Raw genomic sequence first — 20,404 nt, 5'->3', positions numbered from 1 at the left:
TTTTTTCAGAATTCAGAGCTAACAGATTCTATACCTGTACAAAAATGTATTTATAAAATGTTATCTGTGCTGTTTATTTATTGTGTCCATTTTTGAAGTATTTGCTGTTGCAAATCATTATTTCTAGCACATTAAAATTCCATTCTTGGAATAGGTATAGTTGACATTTTTTAATGTCTCTAGAAGGCATAGAAGACGTCCATCTTGGCTATGGATGTGTATAATTAACTATAGGCTGAAGGATCTTAAGAGTGCTACAGCTGTTTGATTTTATGTTTTATAAAGTGTTACTACTACTGTATGTCTCATTTCATACTTGGTAAACCCCTGTTTTGATACAGGGACTTTCTTACACTGCATGTTGCTTTGTTTCATCTTTCACTGACCCATCCCTGCTGCCTATTTTATATTGAAAATAATATAATATTCCACCTTAATTTATGCTCAGGAGACCACTGTGTCTAACCCTTGTATTGATTTCCAGCAGTGTTCTTGTTTCTGGATTTACTTAGTCATCCCCAAGGAAGATTGGACTACGAAATTGTCATTGACTTCAAAGAGTTATTTGAAATTCTAGTTTCATTTTTAAGAAAAAAAAAATACATTTCCACTTCCTCTCTATGAAGAATTTTTTTTCATTGTATGTAATCATCATTATGTGCTTTAACCTTCGCTGATAAAAGTATTTTTTAAGTAACAATGCTTAGCTAATGGTTTTAATCAAGTGAATTGTAGGAGTAATAATTAGATGCCTTTATGAAACATTAATTCATCTGCTGTTCAGTTACGATTCCAGTGATGAGAGGCCTCTTTTATGAGTGCAATCTGCAAAGCTGGGAAACTTTCAAAGTGTGCTTGATACTTAATAGGATAATACATGTAAAGGCCACCTTCAAATGTGCCAGCTACATTCCATGGGTAAAGTCACTCTGCAATCTCTAGAACAGGTGCTCATAAGCAACATATTGCTCACCAACCCCTTTAATGTTGCTCTCGGTAGCCTCAAAGCTGGTGTATTTTTTTTTTAAATTCCAGCCTTGGAGGCAAGTTTTGGTTGCTTAAAACCTAAGTGTACTGCCAAATAGAGCCTCTTGTAGGCTACCAGTCCAGATAGGGGCTACCAATAGCCAATTACAACACTTATTTTTCATCCCCAGGGACTTTTTTCATGCTTGTGTTGCTCCCCAACTTTTTTTTACTGTACATTTGAATGTGACTCATGGTTAAAATATATATATATATATATATATATATATATATATAGAATTTAGTATCACAATAGCCTTTGATATCATGTCTATCCAAGAAATCATCCAACCATTCTTAAAGACAATAACAGAATCTGCCATCACAACATCACCCGGCAGTGCATTCCACAACCTCACTAACTTCACTGTAAAGAACCACCTACGTTGCTTCAAATTAAAGTTATTTTCTTCTAGTCTAAAGGGGTGGCCTCTGGTATGGTGATCCTCTTTATGGGTGAAAAGGTTCCCTGCTATTTGTCTATTATATCTTCTAATGCACTTGTAAAGTGTAATCATGTCCCCTCCCAAGCACCTTTGTTATCTACAAAAACCCCTAGATCCTTCTCATTTAAGGAAACTCCCAACACACTGCCATTTAGTGTATAACTTGCATTTATATTATTTTACAAAGTGCATAACCTTGCATTTATCAACATTGAACCTCATTTTCCAGTTTGCTGCCCAGTTTCCCCACTTACGGTGTTACTTGCTGTATTCTGTATGCCCTGGTTATAAGTTCTAAAATTTATATAAGCTGAGTAAAATATTAGTACAGCATTTTTGATGAGTGCCACCATTTAGTGCCTTATGAATTAAAAGTAACAATTGTTGGAGTGAAAGTTAATTGCAGGTGTGCGGTGGAATAATTACATTTCATTCAAATAATGTATTTAAAGAACATACATGATACAAATTTCTAATTATTTATCTTTGGGTCAGAATTTGCTCCAGAATTTTACTCAAAACATAAAACAATTATTAACTGACAGTGTTACTTGCCCACTGAACACATTAATTTGTAAGCAGTACTCACATAGTGCTGCCCGTTATATATATTTGACCAAAGTCAGCAAGTCAGCAAGTCAGTAAACAAAAACAGTATTCAGACAGAATGTTTTATGTCATGACAGTCTACCCACTGTGAGATTGGTCAGCAATATTCCCTCTCATTGTTTTTCTATCATGTGAATATAAATAATCTATTTTAAGCAGTTTTTAAGAACTGTGGCCACAGAGAAGGATGGGTCACAGCAAGTAAAGAATTTCATCTACCTAAACAAAATTGTATGTGGTGCATGTTTTTTCAATGTTTTTGATATCATAAAATAGTGGAAACATTTCTGGTCAATGGGTATTTGTTTTGCCCTTGATATTTAATCAAACATTTTTGTACATGTTTACATTATTTTCTGCTAGGATCAGTTAATTTTTTTGCCATCAACTGTTTACCAGGAAATCAACTCTTCTGAAAAAAAAATATCCAGAATGTTACATTTTGTTTATTTATGTACATCAATAAATTTGCTAATTAGTGGAAGATGGAGTAGTGCCTCTGTTATCTCAAGCCATCCTGTAGTAATTATAAATGGGAAAGCAGTTAAGCAAATCGCTACAGAGATATCTACCTGGGTAGCCTGAGATATTTTTTTTTTTTCAAATAACTCTGGCTTTTGATATCTTCCATAGGGTCAAATAAATCTATATAAAAAGCACACTAGGACCCTTATGAAGCAAAAATGAGTTCACATTTTCTTTAACTGAACACAAGTTGTTCAAAAGAATAAAGGATTTTTGTTGATATCCTAAAAGTACTACAGCTCAGAAGATGTATTTTTATTATTATCAAATGAAAAACATGTGCTTGGAGGTGACTATGCACAAACCTGAGAAAATAATCAACTTTTCCTGAGCTATGTTCGATTGCCAGTTAATTATTTTGTAGCACATTTGCCTCATCATTTTGTAGCAGACAAAATTCCCAGTACAAATCTTTTTATAGTTATTTGCCTCCTGATGAAACTGACCTAAGAGTGTCTTGCAATAGAAACGTTCATGGTAATCTCAATTATGGTGGAGAATGATGTAAATTATGTATCATATATGGGCAGCCTGTGATGCAGTGGTTATCAATACCTTTTCTTGCTGGGGTCCTAGGTTGATTCAAACCAGCGACCTAAGTGCAAGAAGTTTATACATTGTAAGTGTGGCAGTGTATTGTAAAATAAATTACAAAGCTGCATGTTGATTTCATGTGAGTTTGTAGTCAAGTGTATAACTGTGGCATACAAATAGGTGAAATCTTAAAATTAACAGTATACCAGCAATTTAACAACAATATGTTACACCATTGAATTGGCTACACTGGATTACACCAGGTTTACAGGTTTACAAGAGTGTCAAATAATGGTATTGTTGCTGGTTTTAGTCTGGTCTTAAAAAATACACCACCAAGCATGATTACTTTTTTTAATGCATTATGTCTTCATATTTTAAGAAACCTTTCATCAGCTCTTAATAATCACCTGGAAGGTAACTCTTTCTACTATTATATTAAACACCCATATGTGATGTGGCAGTTTTAGATAAATGGACATTTATGATTTGCTGGTATTTTTTACAGAGCAAAATTATTGGTTACCGGTGAATAACAAAATGCTTATATTACATTTATAATGATTAGCTATAACTGGAAAAAAAGTTTTCCTGAATTATTGAATCAAGTTTCCGTTGACTTGAAATGCATGATATTATATCATTACAAAGAGGTGTTATTATTTGGTGTTTGTTAAAGTTCAGTGCTGCTATTGAGTTCTAGAACCCCAAATAAAAGAATAACATTTAACTCAATAGCAGTTGAACATGTTCTGATGTATGGCTTTAATAAACTAAACCCACAGAATTGGAAAAAAGTTTGCGTAATAAAATATTATCAAAGTCTCAATTTAAAATAAAAACAATACTTATTAATAGTCAAGGAATACAATTAACTTATTCCACTCTTCATTTTTTATTTTTAGCTGAAAATAGCTGCTCTCCTGATCATTTCCAATGCAAAACTACAAAGCATTGTATATCTAAGCTTTGGGTGTGTGATGAGGATGCCGACTGTGCAGATGGATCTGATGAGGCAAACTGCGGTGAGTATCATAAGAGAGAGCATCTATCATAACCTTTGAAATCCTAAATTAAAATATTTTGTCTGTTCGCTCTTTGATACTGTTTTCATTTTGCATAATGACCAAAGCATTTCCAAACACTTTATAATGAAGTGCAAACATCATCATTTATATATTTTTATGTAAAAAATGTATTAATGTCTTTCACTGTCTAGCTACAATACTTGTGTGTTTAATGAGTTTTTTTTGTGATTCACTAGGAACAAGGTAATACTGTGTGACACAACACACTAAGGGGCCTATTTAATATTACTCGTGCACCCCAATGGGCTGGCCAATGTGAAATCGCTGAAACCGATAACTTAACCTTAGCTAAAGGCAGTTTCCTCTCCCATCTGTAAAAATCATAAGGGGTATAGGGGCCATACACACCACTGCCGCTGGTAAGGTACACAATTGAGGGAACACGCATTTGCCACCAGACATGCTGTAAGCAGGCCAGTAGGGCATATGTACTAAAGACAAACAAGTGATATCAGAGTTAGCACCACAGTTCCCAAATGATTCAGAAGATGAAGCACTGAGGACTCCATACAAATGAGAAAAAAGGCTAAAAAAACTTGCTTCCAATGGGAGCAAAAACTGAAGCAAAAGGACAAAAAGGCTCCAGAATGGGGGTGAGGTAGGGCTTTTAAAGATGTTGGGAGGGTCCTTCTGATGGGTACAGTGGAGCAGGGCTATAATTAGTAAGGATGACATGAAAATGCCACCTCTCTCTATTAATTTCTGTGGGATCTGTAGATGCATTTTTATGAAATGGTGAACTCTAGCATTCATCCATTGATCAATAAGCCTCATTGGGGCATAGTAAATAGGCTCTGTAAAAACAGCAGGATAATACACCAAGCATTGCCAAGCTTCACTGTGTAAAAAAACATGGGGTAACATTTTTATGCATTTTTCCACTGGAAGCAATATAAAATATCAGCAGCAGATCTGGAATTCGCATGGTGTAAAATTACACACACCTTGATAAATTCGCCATTTATTTTACACAGCTTTTTACACCGTTTTTTCTGCAAATTTTGTTTTAGACAGCATAATAAATCACTAATGGGGGAATGCTAACGGAAAAACGAATTGCAATGTGAAAAGTTATGCCTTTGCATGAACAAATTTTGCTTTTCGCAAATTTAATATGGCTTTTGTGAGCGTGGAAACTGTTTAGCGACCACTTCCGACAGTGGAAGACCATTTGTGAATTGTATAGTTTGTGCCAATGCACAGTCAGTGTAATAAAACTTCTTAATGAAAAAGTCGTTATGTTTGCTCCAAAAGGTTACAACATCTTCAAGCACTTCTTAAAGGGGAAGGAAACCTAGTTGGCGCAAAAACCCTCCCCCCCTCCCATGTGTTGCCCACCCTCCCTCCTCCCCCCTGGCCTACCCGTCCCACTGGGCAAATGCCCCTAACTTGTTACTTACCCTTCTGCGCAGGTCCAGTCCAGGGAGTTCACAGGCACCATCTTCTTCCACGCAATCTTCTTCCTGCTTTGACCAGCGCATGCGCAGTAGGAGCATTTCGCGGGTACGATCTATTTCACATGCGCCAAAAGTACTTTGTGACTTTTGGTGCATGCGCAGTAGATCTGTACAGGCAAAATGTTCCTACTGCACATGCGCCAAAACGTCGTTCAAAGCAGGAAGACGACCGCGTGGAAGAAGATGTCGTCTGTGAACTCCCTGGACTGGACCTGTGCAGAAGGGTAAGTAACAAGTTAGGGGCATTTGCCCAGCGGGATGGGTAGGCCAGGGGGGAGGAGGTAGGGTGGGCAACACACGGGAGGGGGGGGAGGGTTTTTGCACCAACTAGGTTTCCTTCCCCTTTAAGAGTGCGCAATTAAAATTCGCAATGCAATAACAGTTTAAGAAACAGTATTGCATTGCGAAATGTGGATTTGTAGTCTTATTGGTGCGAATTGTTTTGCTCTTTGCGACTTTAATTACATTAAAGTCTAATAGAAATGAATAGAGAGCAGTGGGATTTTATTTTGCTGAGTTCTTATTTCACACTTTAATAAATCTGTCCTTAAGGGTACTTCTTGGGATTCCTTGTGTTGGTGTTGGTCTGTAATTATCCCCCCCCCCAAGAAGGAGTAGAGTAGGCTAAAAATATTATTATACCGTTCTGTAGTAATCAGATTGTAAAATCTAGTGCTGTTGTAATTTGAACTAAGGATGTAATTTAATTCCCCTTTTAATTTGTATCTTTGTGTGTAGGGCATATGTTTACCTGAGTGTTTCAATTGAAATGCAAGTCTGTTAAACTTATTTAGTGTACCATTGGAATGTGGATGCACAGTGTATAATTAAGACTCAAAGCAAGCTCTAAATAATCAGATCTTTGCAAGTTTAATCAATGCCTGCTGATGAGTGCCTTCAGAGTCTAGATACAGAAAATGACAAGGATAGATACTGCATGATCAAAAGGTACTGTACACTGCATTATAAATACACATGCTCTATTCAATACTGTAAGTGGTTATTTCAGCCTCAACAGTGTCTAGTTTTATGCACTCCGAGAAACTGGTTATTGTAATTAGCTACCCACTGTGACAAAAACTACTAAATGTAACTCATTACTTTTGGAGAGCAGATTTTACAGAGCCACAATTAGGAAAAAAGCCAAAGGTCTTAGATAGTAATTAAGAACCGCAAAGCAAATTAACCTTTTACTCCATTATTCTGAAGACAAATGTACGCTTTTGTCACTTCATTTGGTAATATGTGTTCAAAGCATTGAAATTTGCTGTTTTTCTCATGGTTGGAAGGAAGCTTAAAAAAATTAAATTACATTACAAACAATATTGTTTTGTTTAATGATTCATTAAACAGAAAAAAACTGCATTATATGGTTTTGCATACTGTTTTATTTTGAGGCCTGGCTTACTTGGGCTGAAGGGGGACACTCCATGGCGCTGTCTTTCATCCTTTTGGCACAGAGATGTTACTCATATAGTAGGTAACACTGGTGGTTGGCTGACGTCTTTTCCAAAAAATGCTGCGTAATGGCATCATCATGCTGAGATATAAAGCATGGCACCTAATACAAATACTTAAAGTGCAATGGGCTATTATAGCATGTGTAGCATTGAAAGTGCAGGATTAGGATGGTTGTTCCAACTGCAGAAACAAGCACACATATGATTTTAAATAATACTGAGTACCTAATCAAAACATATAATCACAACTTCAATGACCCTGGAGATGCAGAAGATCATCTTAAGGGCACAAACTAGTAGTGCTTAGCACAAGCTCTAAAGGGACTGTGTCAGTGAAGGAAAGAGGAAGATCAGTTAGCTGTGTCAGCCGGTCTGCTGCACACGGGTTTGCGGAGCTGGGGACGGCTTTGCAGGGGGGCTTTGCGGGGAACTATTCCATGTGCGGCATTTAGTTCATACTGACATGTTCCTATGATTTTTATAGGAACGTGTCAGTATCACTTTAAATTAAATAAGCTCCCCTACCTAACTACAAATATTGTGTGGTATGTATTTCCTGTTCCTTAATTACCATTTCCAATAGCTCATTACCAGATCCAGTTTCTCATTATGTGAGATGCAAAGTTTAATATCAGAATACATCTAACTATGGTATTTTTTACAAATACAGTGGGATATTTAATTCTGGCTTTTTGGTTGAATTAGAGCACAAGGAATATGTTCTGTAAAAACTCACAGGGTGCATTAGTATTCTTGCATATCATTTCTTGTTTTTTATTCTGGCAATGAGTTAACATAATGGGCAAAATATATATTAACAGCATAAGTCTGTTCTTAGTTAATGATTTCAATAAACCTCTAAGCAACCAGCAGCATATATATGTTTCTGAAAAATAAACATACATTTATTCTTGTTGTTTCCTAATATTTATACCATATCAAATATTTTGTAGGTTTCATTTATATTACATCCAATATTCTATAAATTACATTGCTAATTATGTAGATGAATTACAATCTATTATTTGCAAGATAAGAGTTTTCATCTCATTAATTCCATCAAAGTCTGAAACAGCAAAATTGAAATAAAAGAGAAATAATGACTGCAGTAAGTAAAATGCAAAAAAATTAAAATAGTAATAAAAATATTTTTTACTAGAATGTTGATGGGATTAATGGAGTAGGATATTACAGTGATGTTTTTTCTGCATGACTCCTTTGCTTCTTTCTAAGTGACTATAACTCCCCAAAGACCTTTTTCATTCTCCATTATATTTCCCTAGATTGATGTCTTGCAAAAACAATTTTGTATTAGGAAAGGTAAAACTCAAATGTATGGGTTTATTTTCTGGAATTGTTTATTAAATATTTCAAATGAAATGATACATTGCATCTTGCACCAACAAGCAAAAACTTTATGGTACATTTTTTGTCTTTTACATGGTCCTTTTTATTTATTTAAATTTATTCTATATCAAAGATTCTTTGATGCACCCAAATGGCCGACAACGCTTGTCATATTTCAACAGATGATCAAGAATTAAAGCATACTAGTAGCTTTAGTGGATTTGCTACAACTTTTCCCCAACTTTCCATAGTCAAAAGACCACTTTATAAAATATCCTTAAGTAGGGATTTTCACTTTTATGTGTACACATCACTCACTGTTGCCCTTTGCCCTGACCATTACTTGTTTTCTGGATTAGTTTGACTGTTGAATGCCCTTCTGTCCTTTTTTCTGGTTCTATTGATGACGTCCTCATTCTACTCTCCATTCTTGATGACTTTGCAGTTATTCCTGCACCTATAAAACCTGACACCATGCTTTCATCTTGGTCACTGTAGACTATTGCAATAGAACATAACGATGAAAGGACTCCAAACTCAAAGAAGCAGTGATTGGTCTTTGATTACACCAGTTTCCATCTTGATTACAGATATTTTCATTTTGCATAATGCAAGTGTACTCTCATGATAATGAATGCAAAATATACATTTCACCTGATGCAGTTTATTCCTAGAGCTCCATGAAACGTAAAAAGATTGCCTAGGTTTTCTACTGTTCAGTAAATTAACAGGTAATAGGGCTCATAGTTTGTCAGTAGCATGATATCAGACATGTTTTACAATCCAGTAAATTTACTGTACCGTATAATTATTTTTAATTCATTTGATTAACTTAGAATAGCTCCTTTCGCCAACATTTTAGTAATTCTACACCAATATATATAGTTGATATTGATATACCTCTATTAATAATATCTTTATTATTAACATATATTTTTAGAGCATCAACATATTGCACAGCGCTGTCAAATAAATCTGTTTATACAAAGAAATCACATAAATTACATACAGTACATGGAAAATACATACCTGTAAATAACGACCAGTACCAGTACAAAAGGTGAGGAAGGCCCTGTGCAAAAGGGTTTAAAATCTAAAAGGGGAAGGGAATGAGACACAAGGTGTGGGAGTGGACAATATTTGAAATAAGCAGGTGAGAGATGTTGCATATGGTATTGCATTTGGTAGCTAAAGAGAGTGAGGTTAGGCTTCTCTAAATAAGTCAGACAGACCGTGGGAGAGAATTCCAGAGGGGCGCAGCTTTTGCAAAGTCTTGAATGTGAGCATTTGAGGAGGTAATGAGAGAAAAATTGAGAAGCAGGTCAGCAGGGGAGCATAGTAAGCATTTGGGTGAGTATCTAGAGATGAGTTCAGAGATGTAGGGTGGGGCAGAGTTATGAAGTGCTTTGAATGTCAGGGTCATTAGTTTGAATTTTATTTTAAATGGTAGTGGCAGTGGCCAGTGCAGGAATTTGCAGAGTGGCATGGCAGAGGAGGAGCAGTTGTTGAGGTGTATAAGCCTGGCTGCAGTGTTCATTATGTACTGGAGAGGTGACAGTCTCTGGTGGGGAAGGCCAATTACAGATGAAGCCACTTGGATTTGTGAGTTAAATGCGTCATGACTCAGGGGTAATTGAAGAAACTGTGTTATCTTAAGTCATCTTAACTCATTTAATGCATTTAACCTTTTCATTAGCATACCAAAGCTCCATTGTTCACAATGGTGAATGCTTTAATTAGATGGGATGTTGTGACGCAGTTTTCTGTGTTAAATGAGATAAATGGGATATCTGTGTTTAGTTATTCTGTGTCAAACAGACAAACCAAAGTGGCTGCATCTGTAATAGAGACTTGCAGTAGTCTAGATATGATATGATGAGAAAGTGAATAAGAATTCTGCAGGCATCTTGGGTAATAAATGATCATATTTTGGATATGTTTCTTAGGTGAAAGTGACATGATTGAAAAGTGACTGGATATGAGGATTGAAGGATAGGACTGAATCTAGGATAACCCCAAGGCACTGGGCCTGAGGGGGATTGTTAATTATGATAAATACTTCTAGGATGATTTATTAAGAGAGAAAAGTACCCAGCTTGTAGCCAAATTTAATAAATTAGTCTCTATCTCAAATTAATAAAGCCTTAAACTCTAATTCCATAATAATTAAAAGTAAAGTTCAGTGCTTATACTCCAATTGATGAATATTAATAGCTAATTAATTCAATAATCAATTGATACTTCTAAAATGTTACTTGTGTTAGTTGGGGAAAGAATACCATTTCCGTTTTAGAGAGGTTTAATTTAAGGTAGCGGTGTGACATACAAGTAGACATAGAGGACAGGCAGGAGGAGACCCGAGTTGAGAGCTCTGGGTTGAGATCAGGAGAGCAAAGATAGATCTGAGTATATATCGTCAGTATAGAGGTGGTATTGGAAACCATATGAGTTAATTAGTTTTCCAAGGGAGGAGTATAGAGAGAAAATAATAAGGGGCCCAGGACAGAGCCTTGAGGAACCCCAACAGAAAGAGTTAGGGGAGAAGATGATGCTACTCCATTTTAGGAGACAATGAAGCAAAAATTAGTGAGCTAAGAAGAGAACAAGGACAGGGCCATGTCATGAATGCCAAGTGAATGGAGGGATTGGAGGAGGAGAGGATGATCCACAGTGTCAAATGCAGCCGAGAGATCAAGAAGTATTAGTAGTGAGAAGTGGTTGTTGGCGTTTGCTATTAGAAGGTCATTAGTCGGGTTAGGGTACTTTCAGTGGAGTGTTGTTTCCTAAAACCATATTGTAGATGAATACGTTGGACAGCATACCAAAAATGTTAATTAAAGCAATATAAGCACACTTATTTGAAAAGCAAATAGACTACCATACATAAATCATATGGCACAACATCCCTAACTGTGATCTACAGTGAAGCCATGAGGGAGAATCAGCAACTTAATTACCTAATGAAGATTTTCAGAACCATTCATTATTTAGCTATGTATCTTGTGGATCATTTTCTAATGGGTCATACTCTATCTAGTTAAATCAAATTAAATCTTTAGTTTAAATAACATTAATAATGCTGCAGAACATAATTCAGTAAAGATATATATATATATATATATATATATATATATATATATATATATATATATATATATATATATATATATATATATCCTTACATATTGTTCTTTTACTGAAAACTTTTTTTGCAAGCACAAGCAGTTATCTTGACATGATCATCAATGTGTCAGCTATAAAATCTGTCTTCTCAAATCAAATATGAATGTCAACTGCTGTCACTGGAAAGATGTTCTACTTTCTTGTAATTATGTACTGTCACTAGCATGTGAAGAGTGGGACATCTAATTAGAGATCAGGGCATTGACCATCTCAGGTCTTATACTGTGCACTGTATATTTGTATATTTGTTTTAAATGGTATGCAAGTTATCTAGACAGATATTCTTTATTGCAGATTGATCCCAGAGCATGATTGCAATTAGTAACAGGGATGAAGGATAGCACCATGATATTGATCAACTTACCATAATTTCAATCTCTTTATAGAATATCATTTTTACTGGCCCTGTACCCAAGAAAATGGATTATCACATTCTATTTTAATATAGATTATATTGAGGAGTTGCTACAATTTGGAAGTTGTTGAAGTTTGTTGTGTAATGTTTTCTATTCCAATGAGAATATAATATCTAAGACCTTGGAAAAAGTAAACTTCCTACTATTCCAACAATATCATGGTTTTATTCTTGATTTCATATTAGCTTGTTTCGAAAGTTCATTAAATAATTGCCCCTGTATAATGAGAAGTGTGCTACTGCTTGAAAATTATATTATTTTATTATATTATTGCACTGACATACAGTTTAATTTTGCTAAAAAATCTATTTTCTTACATTGCAGACAAAAAGGCATGTGGGCTCCATGAGTTCCAGTGTAAAAACAAAAACTGTATTCCAGATCATTGGAGATGTGATGGACAAAATGATTGTGGGGATAATTCAGATGAGGAAAGTTGCAGTAAGTTGCACTCTGTTTTATGTATAAAATAAAACAATGTAATGCCAGTTTTGTTAATTTTTTATGTTTTTTATTGTTTAAATTGTCATGATGGCACCCTAAACTCAGAACTAAAGTCAAGTTCCTGGTCTCGGCTCACTTTTCTGCCTATAGCAGCCACCTTTGGCTTTGGAAGGAGCCCTCAGCTACTCAGATGCCACCAGGACTTAGTGTAAAAGGAACAGGACAAAAGTTCTGAACAAGCGAAGAGGCCAATTTGTAGCAAATTGTAACATAGAGAAAACAATGAGAAAGTTCAATGGTAGATAGTAACCTTACAGAAATGCTCACTTTGGGCAGGAACTTTATTTGTTTGCATCAATTGAGGCATTTAGAATATTTTCTGGAAAAAACACTTAAACTAGGGCTTTGAATTAGTCAACCCTTTTCCAACAGCCCTGTCCAGATTTCCAAAGTTGGAACTCTGAACAGGACTCTGTGCAGAATGACTCAGTGGTCAGACATATGTCTCATATGTCATCATCCATTCCTAGAAATCATTGTTTTGCTCCCAACATCACCCACCCTGCCACTGATGTCACCTACCCCCTGCCCGGATTTTCTTCACAAGGAAGGTGGCAACCCTAACCTAAATAGATCAATGATTGCCCTCCTAATATCTTATTGTGGTGTAATATTAGAAAGTAAAAATAATTTATGTAATAACATAAATAACTTATGATAGCAGTTAGATGACTAATGTATTATAACAACTGGGCTGGACACTAACAGATACAATTGTAATCAAGTTTGAGTAAACTACTTCTGAGACCTGGGAAGAAAAATTGGAGTGTTTCATAGATTTCTCACATCCTCTTTGAGTTGCCAACACATGTTGTCCCTTGTGTTCTCACATATAGTATAATGCATAGACCTTACATATAGAATAACTTTTGTAGATTCTTAAGAATCCAATGGGCAAACATTCAAAATGTATCACTTATATTACTTATTTGAAAATGTCCTTTATGCTTGCCCATATATTTTCTAAACTGAGACCACTAAACTAGCAGTTAGGCAAGTTAAAAAGAGTTAAAAGGTTGAACTTGATGGGTGTTTTTTCAACTTAACTTACTATGTCACTATACAGTCCTTGAATTAAATTCATACAAAGTGCCAGGCAGAGCTCTGTTTTTACTGTTCATTCTGTTTAGTCCATCCTTTAGAAGATCCAACAAAATAGTCAACAACCAGTTTTTAGTCTCCTTCAAAAACTTTATTTCATGATACAGTAACACTTAACACTTTTTTTTTTTTTACTTTAATGGAATAAATCAAACCCAAATTTTACTGAGCTGGAATATAATAATAATAGCAACTGGAACACAATAGAGTGCTGAATGAAAGAATATAGCAATCAAGCTCTATTGAAATTTTGCCCTGACACATATAAGAGCTACAAAGCCACACTTTACTACTTAAATAGAAGTTTAAAGGTTAATGAAATAATTATATTATATTTGAGTAGATTTATTTCAGACACAGGTAAATGCTATTCTCTTTCTTTTACATATGAAAGGATTTAGAAAAACTATTTATTTTAATTTGTAGAAAAATTATGTATACTTAAAATGCATTTAAATTTCACACATATGGATATTTATAAGGCTATAACCTTACCTACAAACCTTGTCCCTACATTTTCCAAATGTTAGACACATTTCCAAAAGCAGAAGTCCTTCTGCTTTTTTTTTAAAGATAATCTGTGTGCCACCCATTAAGAAAAGTACCAGAATCCTCCCCTTCACAATGGAACATGATGAGGGAGGGTTTGCATTACACTGCGAGCCTAGGGCATTGTGAGGAAATAGTCCCTAAGCACAGGTAGACTATCATAGTTTACTTTTAGTTTGTGGAATAATTTATGTCTATACATTTATATTTTTTTTGACCAGATAGTGTTTATGCATCTTTTCTACAAAAACCCAATTGAATGAACTGAGAGGGGTATTTTCCCTTTAAAGGACATACTGTATAAACACCCACAAAACTATTTAATCACTGACAAGCCTCTTTGAAATCTCTAAATACATGCCACTCTGGTTGTTCAAAGATAGCAAGGCTGCAGCATCCATTTAATCACTTTGGATACCTTCTGGTTCTCTAACCCACTCATTCCCCTCCCTTGGGAATTTCCTTTGGCTGTTGGCTACTGAGCATGCTCAGTTCCACTCAACTCAGATTAATAAACACACTCTCCAGTCTAGCAGCCAATGAAGAGATGCCATTGCTGGTTCCCATTGAAAATCTGCTCTAGTTGTCTGCTCCTATTTTTAAATCCTAACCCCCTCTCTTGAGCTCAGACTAACCATTACAGTGCTTAATCCAAACAGGACTTGTCATCATACTAAATTCTGCCTGTGTTAGTCTGCATTATTCAATTGCATGAACGTTACATCAAATAAGTGGTAATTGATATAAATGCACTGATTATGTGTCAGAGGGAAAATTACCCCAGATTAGTGATGGGCGAATTTGCGCAGTTTTGCTTCACCGAAAAATTCACGAAATTCAAGCGAAATTCGCGAAACGGCTAAAAATTCTCGAAACGGCGCCGGCATCCAATTTTTGTTTTGATGCCAGCAAATTTTCTCGCCCATTTTGCGGATTTATTCACTGGCGGCGAATCGCGCAAATTTGCACCTCGCGAATAAATTCGCCCATCACTACCCCAGAGTGAAAGCTGCTATTTGTTTTAAGAAAATGTAATGACACTGGCAAACGGAGGGGGTATATGCAGTACAAATAATGCCATTTGGGTGGGGAAGATGTGCCCAACTTATATACATGGCATGAAAATGTAGGCTTTATAAGTCCTTTAAGAATCTCACATAGTTATCCAATCAAAAGAAAAGGACAAGCCAGAGCAAATACACTAAAAGAGGTGCAGATGTGTATTTTGCATTCTGTTTGTCTTGAGACAGTGGACATTGTAGCTGCAATGTACTGTACATTTCTATGTTTCAGGAAAACATATTATAGATGGGAAAATCCATTGTCTGTTATCTTTTATGGCAGTATATCATTATTTAAGAAAGTAAGTACCGTATATACTCGAGTATAAGCCGAGTTTTTCAGCATCCAAAATGTGCTGAAAAAGTCTACCTCGGCTTATACTCGAGTCAGCGGGCAGTAGCAGAGATTGCAGTCACTTTTAATCATTCCTATACCAACAGTTCGCTTGGGGAGAGACTGCAATATCACACAGCGCCCTCTGTTGGTTATATGAAAGAATAACAGTGCGCCCTCTGTTGGTTATATGAAAGAATAACAGTGACTGCAATATCACACAGCGCCATCTGTTGGTTATATGAAAGAATAACAGTGACTGCAATATCACACAGCACCCTCTGTTGGTTATATGAAAGAATAACAGTGCGCCCTCTGTTGGTTATATGAAAGAATAATAGTGACTGCAATATCACACAGTGCCCTCTGTTGGTTATATAAAAGAATAACAGTGACTGCAATATCACACAGCGCCCTCTGTTGGTTATATGAAGGATTAACAGTGATGGCAATATCACACAGCACCCTCTGCACATGGTAGTGGGACAGTGGGACAATGCACACAGTAATCCGTTTGATTTGATTCTCTGTCACCATCAACTTTGCAAAGAAGTCCGGTTGATCGCTGGGGGGGTCGCTTTGGCGGAATGTGCACTGCTGGGAGACAGGGCTGTAGTTGTGTCTAGGCTTATACTCGAGTCAATAAGTTTTCCCAGTTTTCATAGGTAAAATTAGGTACCTCGGCTTATACTCGGTCGGCTTATACTCGGTCGGCTTATACTCGAGTATATACGGTAAGATGTTCCCTGCAGGGTTCAATTTATAAATGAGCTATAATGAGATTTGGGACAATGCTTATTTGTTTTTAAAGATACTCATAAAACCTAGGCCTATGTAGCTTGATGTCTGGGGTGTACACATATTTGATGTTCTAGAAATTGTAAATATTATTGCTACATAACTGATGCAAATATTGTTTTCATACAACTTATCTTGTTATTAGCTATGGGGTGACCTGACCAAATGTAGAGTAACAACGGGGGCTTGAACCCAAGAAATTAGGATACCAATACTTTTAGTTCCAGTGTTGTCAGTTACATTTAAAAAAAAGTAAAACCTTTGTTATGCAAATACAGACCTAAAGATCCTTGCAACGTTTTGTTCATGTGGAATAATACTAATATTTGCATATGGCAATTGCTATGCTTTTATAAGTTATTTGATGTTCTAGAAATATCTCTAAATAAATTTGTAAATGGATTCATGTTTATGTACCTGCAAAGGCTTTATTTAATTACATTGAATTACTCAGATAATTATGTGTTGATTTCCAGGAAAAAAAACAACCTAGACATTATGCACTTACCAAAAATCGAATTTTCCTGGTTTTCTACAGCCCAAGCTCTTATTTTAATTGTTTGTAGTGTTAAAAATATATCAATGTTGGGAATTCATGTATGAACACATAGTCATTTAATGTATACTCACATCAGTTATTGCAAACACTGTTGCTCAACCATTGCTTATCCAAATGTTGCTGTACAATAACCCACACCATATTTCCATGCACGGTAAAAAAATTAAACTCATGCCAATATTTAAGCAGAACTGTTATGTAAAGATATTCTCCTGACCTCCAGATGTTCAATTAACACTAGCAAATCCACTTTTTTTAAATGCTTGTAGGCAACTACTGTGTCTTTTAAAAGATTCTTTAGATGTTCAATGGAAGGACTAGTAACGGAGTTTAGAAACTAATCAAGCAGCATAGTTTTGTACTGCACATTCAGAAAATGAATATTACCATGGCAAGTGTTCAGCACTATCAGAACCTATATGAATACAATACATTCTCATTAAACTAGGACCCTGGGAAGTTATAGTTATTTTTTTCTGCTCTCTAAAGCAAAGGTGTCATACAATTAAAAAAATAGCAGCCTCTGTGCCACAGATTCTATTGAAAATATATTCATGAGCAGTGATGGTGTAGATGTTACAAAAAAGGTGACCAAACATGTAAAAAGATGGTTCACTTTTCACACAAGAAAATAATGTAAACATTTCCATAAATTCTATTAAGTAATGATTCATTGTTACAAAATTGTCTTTCCATTTCATGAAATAGAATCCATAGACTCTTTGTTCCTCATACATGTTAAAAACAAATGTAGACAGCTGACAAATCTCTTCAATTTTATTTTACCTTCTATAATAAAATGTTCAGTCATAGTCAGGGAACTTTGTGGAAAGGCAAGAAAACATCTTTATAAAAAATAAATAAAAGCATTATTAACCTTTAACGATAACAATAAATTTGTTAGTGGTGCTTTAAATGTGTATGTAAAATTACAAAAATTAATGTATAATTAATGATTTATATTATATTTTTTTTATCCAACAGAACCACAGACATGTGCTTTAAAAGAGTTTCTTTGTTCTAACGGAGACTGCATTTCATCAAGATTTTGGTGCGATGGGGAATACGACTGTGCAGATGGAAGCGATGAGGTATACACCTCTAATATACATGTCCTAAAAGCTGTCTTGCTAGATTTGTTATTTTCAATAAACCTTTTAACCCCAACTTCAACTCAAAAATGCTTGAAAAGAAATTGTATGGAGCAGATGAGTAACCTTAAGTTGAATCTAGAGTGGATATAGACTTGTTCTAATATGACCTCTGATAATTGTTTCTTTTAAGCCTGGTCAAATATAGCTAAAGTTTCTGTTTTCTCTAGTGCTTTGGTGACAAGAATGAAGCCATGTCTTTCAGTAATTGCACAATGCCTGGAGAGTAGGAAGCACATTTTTGAACTTGCTATCCCACAAGGAGAAAAAAAAAATCAATGACCTTTAGAAAAATACAGTTATTGACCAAACTTCATGGCTGTATATTGTGTTTACAACAAATTTTCAGTATGAACACTCATTTCAAGAATTTCACCCCCCAAAACGGGCATTGGAAGCAAGTAAATCTTATTATTTTATGTGTGTTAAGATTTTCCACAAAAGCTAAATCCAATGGCCACCTCCTAGTGAAAGGCCAACAAAAGCAAAATCCAATGGCACACAGGTCTGCTGTAACACATCAAGTGTTTATTGCGGAGTGCACACAATGCTAATTCACTAAAATGCGGAGTTACATCTCAGCAGCCAAACGCTGGCAAATTTTCGCTAGCATTATTTCAGCAGTGATAGCATTTCATAGTGAATTTTTGCTAGCGTTAATTACTGCCTAGCAAAACTTCACTAGCACTCTTGCGCTTAGGTTAATTTGAATAGGACAGGTACCTAAAAGTCATATGGACGTCTATAATAGTAATGTTGTTGCAAATATTTGAAGTGGCAAATGTCCAATGGGCCATAATAAAGAAAGAAGAGATCATTTAATGCCCTAGACATGAGAATATCCTTATATAAATGTGGCATGCCCCTCAAATTAATTAAAAATGTGTTCACACATACTGTAAGTCTTTAATAGTTTGGACTTTTGAAGGCAATCCTGCTTTAAATATTAATATAACATGTTTCTTATTTGTGAAATTCAATTTAATTCATTGTCAGATTAATCTTAAAGGGTTTCTTAAGTAATATGAACTGTCAGATAGAAACTCCTACAAATGCAATTCTATCGTGTTAGCATAACTACAACTGCTTTATTAGTTCTTACCAAAGTGATGCAGTGTCAATAAACTGCAAAATAAAGTCAAATAAAACTAAAAATGATACATGCCTATGAGAGTGCATTATCTATAGAGACTAATAAATGTTAATTAATTTGCAGCATTAATTAATCTTTAGATCTGTATTCTCACCCAACAAATATACAAATCCTGTCTTCAGGTGATTATCACCCAGATCATATGTGTCATACAGTAACTTCTACAGCAATAACCAAAGGCAAAGCACTGGAAATAGTGCCATTAAAGACACGTAAACCCCAACTCAAAAATTTGATCAGTGAACAGCCTCTTCGAAACCTTTAGATAACTTAACCTTTGTTAAAAGGTTAACAGTTAGGCTGCAGCATCCCCTTTATCACTTAGAGATCCTTCTACTCTTCTAACCCACTCTGCTCCCTCCCTCAGGAATTTACTTTGGCTGTTGACTCATGGGCATGCTTAGTTCTTAACAGTTCAGATTACTAAACAACCAATGGAGAGACAACATTGCTGTTTCCCATAGAAACTCTGTCTCATCCTATTTCTTTCTCCTAACCACTTCTCGTGAGCTCAGCTTAACCATTACAGTGCTCAACCCCAGCAGAACTTTTTTATCAAAGTATGTTGTGTCTGTGTAATCCTGCATTCTGCATTGCATGAACTTTACAGCATACATGTGTTGTTTGCAGATGTCAATGTTACTGATGATGTGTCAGAGGGAAAATGGCCATCTGGTGAAAGCTGCTGTTTGTTAGGAAAATGTGATGGTGCTGGCAAATGGAGGGGGTATATGCAATACAAAGATGTGGCTGGGGTAGGGAAGATATGGTCAACTTTTATACATGGTAGGAAAATGTAGGCTTTACAAGTCCTTTAGCAATTGTCTTTTGGTTAGTAGTGATGGGCAAATTTATTTGCCAGGCGCAAATTCGCGGCGAATCCCTGCAATTCGCTGCGGGTGAACAAATTCGTGAAACCGCTGCAAAAATTTGCCAGTGAAAAAAATTGGACGCTGGCGTCAAAAACGAGATGCTGGTGCTGCTTTGCGTATTATTCGCCGTTTCGCGAATTTCACAGGAAATTCACAAATTTTTCTGCGAAACAGCATCTGTCTGAGATCTGTACTTTAAGAATTAATAGTATTTTAAGCACTAATCAGAAT

At 35.6% G+C, this 20,404-nt stretch overlaps 1 protein-coding gene across 1 annotated transcript in view; it reads left to right on the top strand.

Annotated features, from left to right (window-relative positions):
* The window catches only part of LOC108701836 (low-density lipoprotein receptor-related protein 1B), a 676,036-nt gene that overhangs the window by 599,142 nt on the left and 56,490 nt on the right, over positions 1-20,404 (top strand). Inside the window, exons 66-68 of the mRNA XM_041576281.1 lie at positions 4,046-4,165; positions 12,416-12,532; positions 17,982-18,088. Coding sequence (XP_041432215.1) covers positions 4,046-4,165; positions 12,416-12,532; positions 17,982-18,088 — 344 coding nt within the window. The remainder of the gene's footprint in view (positions 1-4,045; positions 4,166-12,415; positions 12,533-17,981; positions 18,089-20,404) is intronic.

The sequence above is a fragment of the Xenopus laevis genome, chromosome 9_10L (genome assembly GCF_017654675.1).
Source record: "Xenopus laevis strain J_2021 chromosome 9_10L, Xenopus_laevis_v10.1, whole genome shotgun sequence".
Lineage (NCBI taxonomy): Eukaryota > Metazoa > Chordata > Amphibia > Anura > Pipidae > Xenopus > Xenopus laevis.
The sequence above is the reverse complement of the archived record's forward strand: the minus strand, read 5'-3'. Positions and strand labels throughout refer to the sequence as shown.